Source organism: Daktulosphaira vitifoliae, unplaced genomic scaffold, assembly GCF_025091365.1.
Source record: "Daktulosphaira vitifoliae isolate Bord-2020 unplaced genomic scaffold, ASM2509136v1 Scaffold_3, whole genome shotgun sequence".
Taxonomy (NCBI): Eukaryota; Metazoa; Arthropoda; class Insecta; order Hemiptera; family Phylloxeridae; genus Daktulosphaira; species Daktulosphaira vitifoliae.
Genome location: NW_026099574.1, coordinates 32,128,113 through 32,140,132, shown reverse-complemented (window position 1 = coordinate 32,140,132; position 12,020 = coordinate 32,128,113). Strand labels below are relative to the sequence as shown.

The following is a 12,020-nucleotide window of genomic DNA, read 5'->3' as shown; positions in this document are numbered from 1 at the left end:
GTACTCTAATCCAATATTTTTAGTAAGAAAAAATTTACCACAAGGGGATAAAAAAGGTAAAACCCCTCAAGAATATAGAATGGTTCTTGATTACAGAAAATTAAATTTAATATTATTACGAGAAAGCTTTCCTATGCCAATCATACAAAACGTCTATGACTGCTTGGCAGGTAACAATTACTTTTCCTTATTAGACGCATCGAGCGGTTTTTACCAATTCAAACTTTCCAAAGATTCGAGACAATACACAGCCTTTTCGACAGAAACCGGTCACTATCAATTCAAAAGATTACCAATGGGCCTTAATAACGCGCCGTCCATTTATCAGTCTGCCATGTGCAAAATCATGGGAGGCCTTAATTATAAAAACAATGTTTGCTACCTCGACGACTGTGTCATTTTTGGCAAAACATTTGATAGCTATTTACATGCAATAAAACTTACATTAGAAAGATTTTCATACTACAAACTCAAATTAAAACCATCTAAATGCGAATTCGGATACCAAGAAATTAAAGTTTTAGACAACGTAATAAATTCACAAGGTATAAAACCAACCGAACAAGGCCTAGAGTCAATAAAAAAATTTCCATCGCCTTTTAACATCAGGCAACTCCGTAGCTTTCTCGGGCTAGCTAACTATTTTCGAAAATTCATCCCAAACTTTAGTAAAATTGCAAAGGCTTTAACAGATTTAACATAAGGGATATTTAAAAGTAAGCGCGATAAAATTAATTGGACAAACGAGCACGAAAAAGCTTTTCAAGAACTCAAAAATAAATTAACTAGTGAGCCTCTTCTAGCACATTATAACGAAAACTATCAATCGATAATCGTACCAGACGCGAGTCGCGAGGGCCTTGGCGTAATTTTGCAGCAAAAAGACGATAGTGGCATAATTCGACCAGTTTCATATGCTTCCAAAAAATTAACTTCTGCTGAATCTAATTACTCAGCAACGGAACTCGAAGTTTTAGCCATACATTTTACATTCACCCAATATCGCCAATATCTACACGGTAGACAAATAACAGTTTGGACCGACCATAAAAATTTAACGAACTTCATGAATATAAAAACGGAATCCATCGTAGTTAACCGAATAAGAAATAAATTAATGGGATATGACTTTAAAATAATTTATAAAAAAGGAATTTTTAATAAGGCTGCCGACCATTTATCGCGTTACCCTTATTCAGAAACCGGGAACGGCAAAATCGAACTATTTCCGTTATATTCAATAAAACGCAAAGACGTTAATATTAACTTAGTTCAATCAATTAATATTCAAGTAGATCAGACAAATGATGAATATTTACAAAATATTATAACGGCAATTAGAAATCCCGACGCGAGCAATAATAAATGGATTAACAAGGCAAAACACTATTTTATTGATAAAAATGGCGCTTTATATTATATTATTAAATATCATAACATGACAAAAAAAGTATTAGCCTTACCTTCTAAGTACATTGAAAACATAATTACCGATAGTCATGATAGTCCCTTGAGCGCACATGTAGGTTTCACTAAAACTCTGGAAAAGATTAAAAATAGATATTTCTGGCCAAAATTTCGCAAAAATATAAAAAAATATGTGTTAAGTTGCGAAAGTTGTCAAAAGCGAAAATCGTATAAACAACCAAAACCACCTAAAGCAGGTAGATATCCATTAGATAATTGTGGAATAATGGAAGAAATTTTTTTAGATTACATTGGTCCACTTGAAAATTCGAAATCATACAAATATATACTTGTCGCAACCGATCGGCTATCTAAATTTTGCGTAGCTAGACCTTACACAAGTGCCAACGCACAGAGTACAAACAAATTTCTGTTAGACTTCATTTTAAGATTTGGACCACCCAAAATTATTAGGTCAGATAATGCTAAACATTTTACTGCTAATTGGATTTTAGAACTTTTAGATTCTCTACATATAGATAAAACATTTGGAATTCCTTATAAGCCCACTTCTCAAGGGCAAGTCTAACGGCAAAACCAAAGTCTCATTGATATGATTGCCCACTATGTCCAAGATAACAACAAATGGGCCGACTATCTGCCTTACATAGTCTTTGCATATAACACTTCAGTACATGAGGTTACTAAGTATGCTCCCCACTACTTAGTTCACGGTTATCATCCTAAAAGTATATATGACCTAGCTCTTATACCCCCAGACAACGCAAATGTGTTATCTGAACTTGATAATTTAAACCATGTCCGAAAAACTTTGCCAAAAATAATTGAACAAGCATCAAACAACACCATTTCAAAATTAAACTTTCCGAAACACGTCGCGCAATACTCTGCTGGAGACAAAGTACTAGTTAAGGTCCCCATTCGAACTAATAAATTCGACAATCGCTATGAAGGGCCCTACGAGATTGTCAAACAAACGGGTCCCTATACATATTTAATAAAAATGTATAAAAATAATATACTCAAAGACTCGCCGGTTCACGTTGACCAAATGAAACCCTACGTTTCTAGAAACTAATTTTAAATTAATTTTGATTTTTTTTTTTCTCATTCTCCTCATTTCTGTTGTGTTCATAATTTTCTACCACACCATGCCAATAGTGTCCTACTACACACATATAAATATATATGTGTATATACTAAGGACATGTGTATCGTACACTTGAATATGCTACCTCATCATAACAAAAGTGTGTGAATTTCATTTAACAGCGCGTGACAATCTNACAAAAGTGTGTGAATTTCATTTAACAGCGCGTGACAATCTGACAGTTATTCTACGGCTACTGACTTGAACATTATCTTCCCGAAACAAATAGTGCGATACTTAACTATTATACAGAACTTCAATTTTTTATATATATATATTTTTTTTATTTTATTTTAGACTTTATATCAATTATTTATATAATTTTTTTCGCAATAAATAACGATTTTTATAATTACTTATAACAATTTTATTTTCATCTCTCACAACTATTTTCAAAATTAACAACAAAATTCAACAACACACCATTTTGTGGAGTAATACGGAATATGTCAATTCAGGGATTTGTTATTCTGAATATAATTTTTACAAGTCAATATGGCGTCGTATTTTTACATTGCTATTTTCTTTTTACTTAACGCTCTCACTTTTTATTCGTGTGGCGATTGTGAGCAATTTACCATTGAACCGATAAACGATGTAGGCCTTTATTTAGAAAATTTAGATAATATAATATTTTCAAAAGATTCGTACAACCTAATTATCTATGTAGATATCTCCGGTTATGAAACAAAATATATCGAAATACACCAAATCCGGCTTCAAACGCTTAGATTATGTAATAATCAAAATAGGACTTTAAATACGTCAATCACGTGTCAAAATTACGATAACATTCTCAAATATAACTTACTCGAAATGGACAGGCACTATAAAAATTTAATTCATTTAAAAGATAGGAAACAAAAGCGCGCGATTATTAATCTAATAGGCAAATTTAATCGCTTTGCATTTGGAAACCTAATATATACACTAGAAATTCCAATATGTGACAGGTCTCGCAATACCCCGTACCATATAACTCCGCTTCCCATAATTATCGCCGATAAACAATTCGCATATATTGAGCCCGAACACCGCTACCTGGTAATTTCAATGGACAACACTTCTATAATTCCGTTCACCGAACAAGATATCAGCGCATGTCACACTAACAAAGTTCAAACAATATGCTTATTTCCCGATACAATTAAAAGACGAAAATTAAACAATTGCGAAACTCAAATTTTTACGAATACTTCAAAAATTCCTGACAGCTGTAACATTAAACATTTCCATTTCGAATCGCAAGTTTACAATAAACTTTTGACAAAAAACGTCTGGATCTATTTATTAACCGAGCAAATAGACATTTCGATAATATGTGGACTTAACACATATACCGCGGATATTAACGGCACCGGAATCTTGACAATTGACGTAGGTTGTCAAATCCATACTCCATCGGACATTTTGCAATCACGGTCTTTTAAAACAAAATCTTATCGTGTAGATTTTGTCCCACAACTTAACATTTCATTACACTCATCGATTATTAATAAAATTAACAAAATAAAATATTCTTCGATAATTAAGAAACCCGCTATTCAACCGATTCGGCCTGATTTAAATGAGCTTGACCAATTTTCAAAACCACTCGACGACGTGATTGACGATATTGATATAGCTGAGAGAAATATTAAATTCGAAACGACAATCGACGATAATAAAATACTCTTTTTCATACTATTATTTTTGTTAGGATATCTAATCCTCTATATTTTAGGTAAATATATTTCGCGGAAATGTAAGCGCGAATAAAACCGACGACTAACGCGGGTAAGAACGGACTACCCTGTCGATTAATTATTTATGACATAAATATATTTACAATAATATTAAAAAAAAAAAAAAAGAAATTTTTTTTCTTAACAGCATGGCACAAGAAAAATACACATTCAACGGTACTGAACTGTCTATGGTGGACAGCCGAATCGAAAAGTTCTTCGGCGAACCCGGTGCGGTGTTTGCTCACTGTACCAGTTCAGACTTTGACCACCCCCGCAGAATGACAAGAGGCGTTGCTCGGGAATTCGCGTCGTTCGTCGGGAAACCGGTAAGTTCCGATCGGCTTTCGGCTTACATTTGCATACAACAAAAAAATTCAAATACAGTACTGACTCTTCTAACAAAATCAAACTATAATAAAAAACCCTCTATCTACGACTTCGAATCTGCCATCTCCCAACTATCGGATTTTTTACTATTAAATAACATACGGGGGGTTACCCTGCCTCCGATCGGAATGAATCGCGACAAAATACCTATTGAAATCGGAGCGCGCCTCATTTACCATCATTTGCTGTGCCGGGGACTAAATGTAAGAATATGTGCGACGGACCAACTCTACCGCCACTTGTACCATCAGTCCCATCTGCTAGAACACCGACATTTCATTAAAAACAATCATTATATTTAATTATATTTTTGTATTTTGTATTATTTAGTTATTTATTTATATAAAATTTTTTTTTTGCTCTTTTCTCACTCTATCAATTAATTACAAAAGCGTTCATAATCATTCTTAGAGTTTATTTTATTACTACACAGTTTATCATATTCAATTTAAATGTCAGCTGTTTAACATCTAACTTCCATAGTTCGCCAAACATCTTATTTATACCCGGATGACCATTCCCGGATGATTTTATGTTTCCCAGACGTATTTTCCTGGATGATTTTATTTTTTTTCCCGGATGACCATTCCCGGATGATTTAATTTTTCCAGACGTATTTTCCTGGATGATTTTATTTTTCCCAGATGCTTTTCCTGGACGTTTTTATTTATTCACAGGACATCATTCTTTCGATCTTAACACCGCGCAACCTTGCTGATGCAGCGTAATGGCCAACGAAGCATTTTAATAGGTAGCGCACCGAGAATTAATACGTGATTCCTGACCTCTAATGTACAACATTATGAATGTATTTATTATTACACCTTGATTTGTTATAAATATATTATTATTATTATTTTTTTTTTTTCGTTTTTCATTTATACATGGCAACTATTGGTATTTTATCTTTAAATCGCAAATTGATTATTAACACGCACGTTACGGATTTTCCATCAACATATGGTATGACTTGAAAACTTATATATTTAATTTTAAATCTACAATAATCCAATATTTTATACTTTATAAAAATCTAAGTAACTTCATTTAATTTTTTATAAATAATAATTGATTTTATCTCACGCACAGTCGCCCACAGTAAACATAGTAGCATAAATATAAAAACAAAAAAAAAACCTATTAAGAGATCCGCCTAGGTTTACACCGATTAGCTCTCATTCATACATTTGCTTATTCCATATAATTCATAGCGAGTACATTAAATAAATCACGAACAATTGGTACGCTTATTAAAGCATTTTTCTATTTTGTATGGTATATCGAAGTGATGCGTACACATACATATTATTAATAAATGAGTTAGTTTCAGACGTCAATAAAGGAAACAATCTCGACAAATTAAACAGCTGTTTTCACAGCTACCTTAATAACATATATATTTTTTTTTATTGTATGAAAACTTTGAACTAAGAAACATAAGCGCAAGTCTGCCACTACAAGAACTCGCTATTGTAAATTTTTTTTTTTTTCATTACGCGTATATTAACTGGATCTGACTTTTACGAATGAGATGACATTTTTTTTTTCTCACCTCTTAAATCAATTGTCCATTATACATTAAACATTTGCTTATAATAACAAGCGTTTCTTGTGATAGTGATTTTAATGCGTCACCACTATGGCGCGACCCCATTGTGCTGAATTTTTTTTTTTAATTAATTGAAAAAACTATTGCCAAAACATTGAAATACTAATTTCATATAAAGAAATTCATTTATTTATTTTAAATTTTAAACATACGTCTACTATTTATTATATTAAACAAATTAATCAAAAGAATTTTTATTTTATGACAATATATTGTTTATTGATTAACAATTACTTAAAAAATGATTCACAATATTTTTAAATCTTCATTTTTAACAATAAATTTAAGGACTTAGATATATTATAATGTATAGTAGGATTTTTTACTTAACACATTAAAATATGTGCAATATTAAATTTGAATAATAAATGAATAAATAGATTAATGAAATAGATTGTTCTAGTACCTTAAATGTAAGGATAGTAAAAATTTAATGAGTCAATATCTAATTGCATGCATTCCTCTGTATAATGACCATGCGTTAAGCAATAATAGCATCTATAGATACAAAAAAATAACAAAATTTAATCTATTATTTATACTGTTAAATCATTTAATAATTACCGTTGGCCATAAATATCTCCAACTATTTCAACATCTATGGCCCAATTCGGCTGTGAATCATTGACCACAAACTTTGCTTTTTGTGGAGATTTATAATATTTATAAGTACCAACAATATCTTTCTAAATAAAAAGACAATTTTAAAGGATTTTTGTATTTTTTTGAAATAAAAAATATATATTATCAACTTCATGTCTAAACCGAGAAACATAATTTTTGAGGAAAACAAAAATGCGCTATTTTTATATAGTTTAAAGAGAATTTTTTTATGTTTAATGCCTAATTACTACAAAAAAAATTTAAGATTATTTATTTTGGTATACGAATACTTAGTTTAATTAATTTATGTATTAAAAACTTGACTAGTTTTTTTAAAACGCAGGTTCTGTCATGTATATTACAATAAAATAATATGCCTACCTTATAAAATTTATAACATTTTCCATTTTTTGAAATTATTCTACCGGCTCCATTATTCATTCCAAAATAGCGTATAACACCTTCTTCGTGTTTACGCGTTTCCATGGACACTTCTTCTTCAATAGGTGTTACTTCCAGTTCTGGCGAATCATTATTTGGGTGATCCTCTTCAGAAAAAATATAGGAAATGCAAAGGTCATTCACATCATTGTGTAAATTCATATTTTCCTTAGTAATCATATCTTCACCATTCTCTTGCTTAACTGCCAATAAATCTTCTATACAATCAATTTTGACCTCTGGGGTACTATCATTTGAGTGATCCTCTTCAGTAAAAATATAGGAAATGCAAAGGTCATTCACATCATCGTGTAAATTCTTATTTTCCACAGCAAATATATCTTTACCATTCTCTTGCTTAACTGTCAACAAATCTTCTCTACAATCAATTTTGAGCTCCGGGGTACTATTATTTGAGTAATCCTGTTCAGTAAAATTATAGGAAATGCAAAGGTCATTCATATCTTCAGGTAAATACATATTTTCCTCAGTAATCATATCTTCACCATTCTCTTGCTTAACTGCCAACAAATCTTCTATACAATCAATTTTGAGCTCTGGGGCACTATTATTTGAGGGATCCTCCTCAGTTAAAGTATTGGAAATGCAAATGTCATTTGTATCTTCAGATAAATTAATATTTTCCACAACAATCATATCGTCGCCATTTTCTTGTTTTACAATTGACGCACTACCTACTGACACTCCATTTTCTACATCGATATCATTCATTTGTGTTGTGCTACATTCTATGTTTTTAACATATAGTTGTACATCACCTGACATAATTTCTAATTAATATTTCGAATTTCATTATTATTATAGTCTACACAATTATTACAAAATTATTTATTTTTGATAATATGAACATAATATAATATTCATCTACAAAAACATTAACCGATATTTACAATAGGAATTATAATATTCTATAGAAAATTGTTTTTATTTTTCCAGTTTAATGTATTATTCATCCCATTATGCAATATAAAATTTTAAACTTTTTTGTATATAATTTGGTATTATTCGTTAAAAAGATAGCTGAGCTATAATAAACTAAGATACTTTACCACTTGTATTTTGCTTTTTGTTCTCCGATACACAGCACTTAAATAGTGTTGCCAATCGACGAAAAAACCTCTTCACCTTCATTTTAATAATGTTATTTACAATAAAATAAATGTATCAAATTATATTTTACAAAGTTTTTATGAATATCAGTTATTCAATACAAGCACAGAAAAATAGTTTTTTTTTAACAAAATCAAACAACTAACTAATTTATATTTGATTGTAATCATTTGTGTATAAATATTATGTATCACGTAGCAACTTTATTTACTATTCTTATGATCAGAATACACTTAAAGAATTAATTAAAATATTATCAACAAAACCATACAATTTTATTTTTTTAACAACATTAGACAATAGCCAAATTATGATTGTTTAGGAGGTCATATGAATTTTGATTTTAAATTATAGTCCTCGGTTTGTTATAAGATAAATATTTGGAAGTTATTCAATATTCAATTTTTTGAATACTTGAGCAATCCATAATACACTCTAATATAAATAATTAAATGAAAATATTATTGTACTTTTTCAAATAACTCATAACTTATATATTTTATAATATTTCACACAATTGCTAAATTGTTTTAAATTTTTATCATTGTTCAGTACAAAAACATCCATAAGTGTTAATGGAGTGGTTGAGTCCTTAATTTCTGGAATAACCCAGAATAATTATACAAATTACACATACTATTTTATGTTTGAAATGGTAGTTTTAATATGACTTGTCTCAAAATTAAGGTGTCTTCTAGTTACACTAATTACACATTCATTTATTAAAATTAATTGTACTAAACTTAATTGAATCACAATAATTTGGCGCGCTTAACTTATCAAATTAACAACTATAATCTGCTAAATAATTATTGATGTATTAATACTTCTTATTTTTTTAATTTGAGAAAAATAGTTCGACATTTTTTAAAAAACATTTAAAAAAAAATTTTGATAACCAAATCTCTTTTAATGTTTTGTATTAAAGTTTCTATAAACAATTTCTTTTTTCAAATTTTAACATTTTCGGTATCAATTGTAAGTCTAACTCAGAAAAAAAATGTCTGATGATATTTTTAGATTTCTAATGTATATAAATAAGAAATAAGAAATATAGATCTTCTTCTTGGTGAAAATGGCTACTGTATTAAAAATATTCTATTTATGACTTAAAATTCTGTGTTTAGTGTTTTATTTTATTTTAAATTATCGTACAAGGGGAATACACTGGGNCACAATTATTACAAAATTATATATTTTTGATAATATGAACATAATATCTTACTAAAATTCCATTAAAAGTGAATTTTTTAAAAGTTAATTGTTACAATAGTGACACTACAGGGATATATTATTATATTTACTAAGCAACTAGACTTAAATAATGAAATCTAAGGCTAAATTTGACATAAGGTCAAAAATTTAATTGAGATTTGGTTATAATGATTTCAAATTTAAATATTACATAGAACAGTGTTATTAATATTAATAGTTGTACTTAAAAAATTGAATTATGATATTTTAATGAATTTTTAATCACTTAAACTTGTATAATTTTTGTATATGAAAAGTCGTAACAATTACATTAATTAATTGAAAAATTAAGCTAGTAATTAATTTAGTTATATTATATTTTTCAAAGTTTTACTGCAGAAACGATATATTTTTTCTTATAGTAACATTCCTATATTAAGTATATAAAATAAGTATCCTATAAGTCCTTTTTTAAGTTACTGTCCAAAAATATCAATATTACACTATTTGAGGGATGCTAAGAAGGAAGATAGGGGTTTTGACAACCCTTTTGAGAATAAATAACGTCTTATAGATACATTTTTATTTTTATTGGAGGTGTTAGCAAAATATTATTGATTGTTTGTTCCTGCTTCAAAATAATCAAATAAGCGACATAGTTGGTCAGAGCTAACAGTACACAAGAATTTTCTGAGCATGAACTTTTAAGTTCATATTGAGTTCACATTACTATGACAGGCAATGAGTGAAAGAANGACAGACAATGAGTGAAATAAAAGTTTTAACTATCTAGACGTCTTAACATTTGTTAAACCACATTTGTTTTGTCATTTATATCATTCTATTTAGTAGCAATTATTTTGTATGAAAAAATATTGATTTTATTTTATTTCAATTATTAACTTTAATAACAAGATGTATAAGATTGAATTGAAAATGAATAAACTTCCAAGAGCCTCTAAAATTTATCACTGNGATGTATATGATTGAATTGAAAATGAATAAACTTCCAAGAGCCTCTAAAATTTATCACTGAATTTTAAAGTTATAAAATCTAAATATTTTGACTACAATACAACTCGCATACTAAAAGAATGTAATTTCATGATGACCTGACATCACAAAGTGTCATTTATAAAATTAACTTATGTAAAATATAGGTCAATGTATGAAATCAATGTTTTACACATACTAATGTTAGATATATCGTCTCATTAATGTAATCATCTACAAAAACATTAACAGATATTTACAATAGTAATTATAATATTCCATAGAAAATTGTTCTATTTTTTCCAGCTTAATTTATTATTCATCCCATTATGCAATATAAAATTTTTAACTTTTTTGTATATAATTTGGTATTATTCGTTAAAAACATAGTTGAGCTATAATAAACTAATATACTTTACCACTTGTATTTTGCTTTTTGTTCTCCGAAATACAGCACTTAAATAATGTTGCCAATCGACGAAAAAAACTCTTCACCTTCATTTTAATAATGTTAATTACAATAAAATAAATGTATCAAATTATATTTTACAAAATTTTTAATGATTATCAGTAATTCAATACAAGCACAAAAAAATAGTTTTTTCTAAACAAAATCAAACAACAAACTAATTTATTGTTGTAAAACAAAAATAAGAAAAATGGTGGTATGATAAATGATGGAAGGGAATGTTATAGGAGTATCGCAAAAATAAGAACTATCCCTTTTCTCGAGGTGTGTTGTTCGAGGGTCACTTGCTATTTTAAATACATGCACAATAAATTAGGATGTTCTTACCTTAATCATATAATCCTTATTGATACAATAATTCACTCGTGGAACAATAAAGAAAGTATGAATTATAATAACCAATTTGTATAAAAAAAGTATCTTCGATTATTTTATTATTAAAAACACATAATACAATAATATTAAAGGAAAAACAAACAAAACTAAAAAAATACAAAATTGGTTTAAAAGGCGAAAGAGAGCTGGACGACGTGATCGTAAATCGGTTGGATCGGAACAGTACGAGGAGTATATGCCAAGGGATGTTCTTAATGTATTCCCCGGATCCCCTTCCACAGATGTGTATGATTATCGTCCAGCTCTTATTGGGTTTTACATTTTTATGATACGTTATGTTCAGGGTTTTTGTAAGTGTTTTGAAGGAGCGGATGTTTGTGGCGTGATCGTGAGAGTAGTGTTTTAGAGGATAGACCGTGTTTATTGTGTTTTATATGTTATGTGAAAAGATATTGTGTTGATTGTATTTTGTAATTTATTGGTGTGTGGGTAGAAGATGAAAGAATAACAGATAAACATTTTGTTCGGTTGTGTGAAGGGCCTATTACAACA

General features: G+C 29.0%; 2 protein-coding genes across 7 annotated transcripts in view; both read right to left on the bottom strand.

Annotated features, from left to right (window-relative positions):
* LOC126901739 (uncharacterized) overlaps nucleotides 1-12,020 on the bottom strand; it is a 146,414-nt gene that overhangs the window by 113,047 nt on the left and 21,347 nt on the right. The window lies entirely within an intron of this gene.
* Nucleotides 6,570-12,014, bottom strand: LOC126901726 (uncharacterized). The gene is made up of 4 exons (XM_050678441.1): nucleotides 11,083-12,014; nucleotides 7,286-8,124; nucleotides 6,866-6,987; nucleotides 6,570-6,799 (listed from the first exon to the last, which is right to left on the bottom strand). Exons 1-4 carry the CDS (start codon nucleotides 11,162-11,164, stop codon nucleotides 6,709-6,711), a joined length of 1,134 nt encoding a protein of 377 aa, XP_050534398.1. The 5' UTR covers nucleotides 11,165-12,014; the 3' UTR covers nucleotides 6,570-6,708.

Excerpts from the sequence above, each read along its gene's own strand:
- LOC126901726 (XM_050678441.1), bottom strand. The coding sequence starts at position 11,164 with ATGAAGGTGAAGAGTTTTTTTCGTCGATTGGCAACATTATTTAAGTGC. Across the intron at positions 6,988-7,285 it reads AATGTTATAAATTTTATAAG|AAAGATATTGTTGGTACTTA; the intron begins GTAGGCATATTA and ends CTTTTTATTTAG. Across the intron at positions 6,800-6,865 it reads GGAGATATTTATGGCCAACG|ATGCTATTATTGCTTAACGC; the intron begins GTAATTATTAAA and ends TTGTATCTATAG.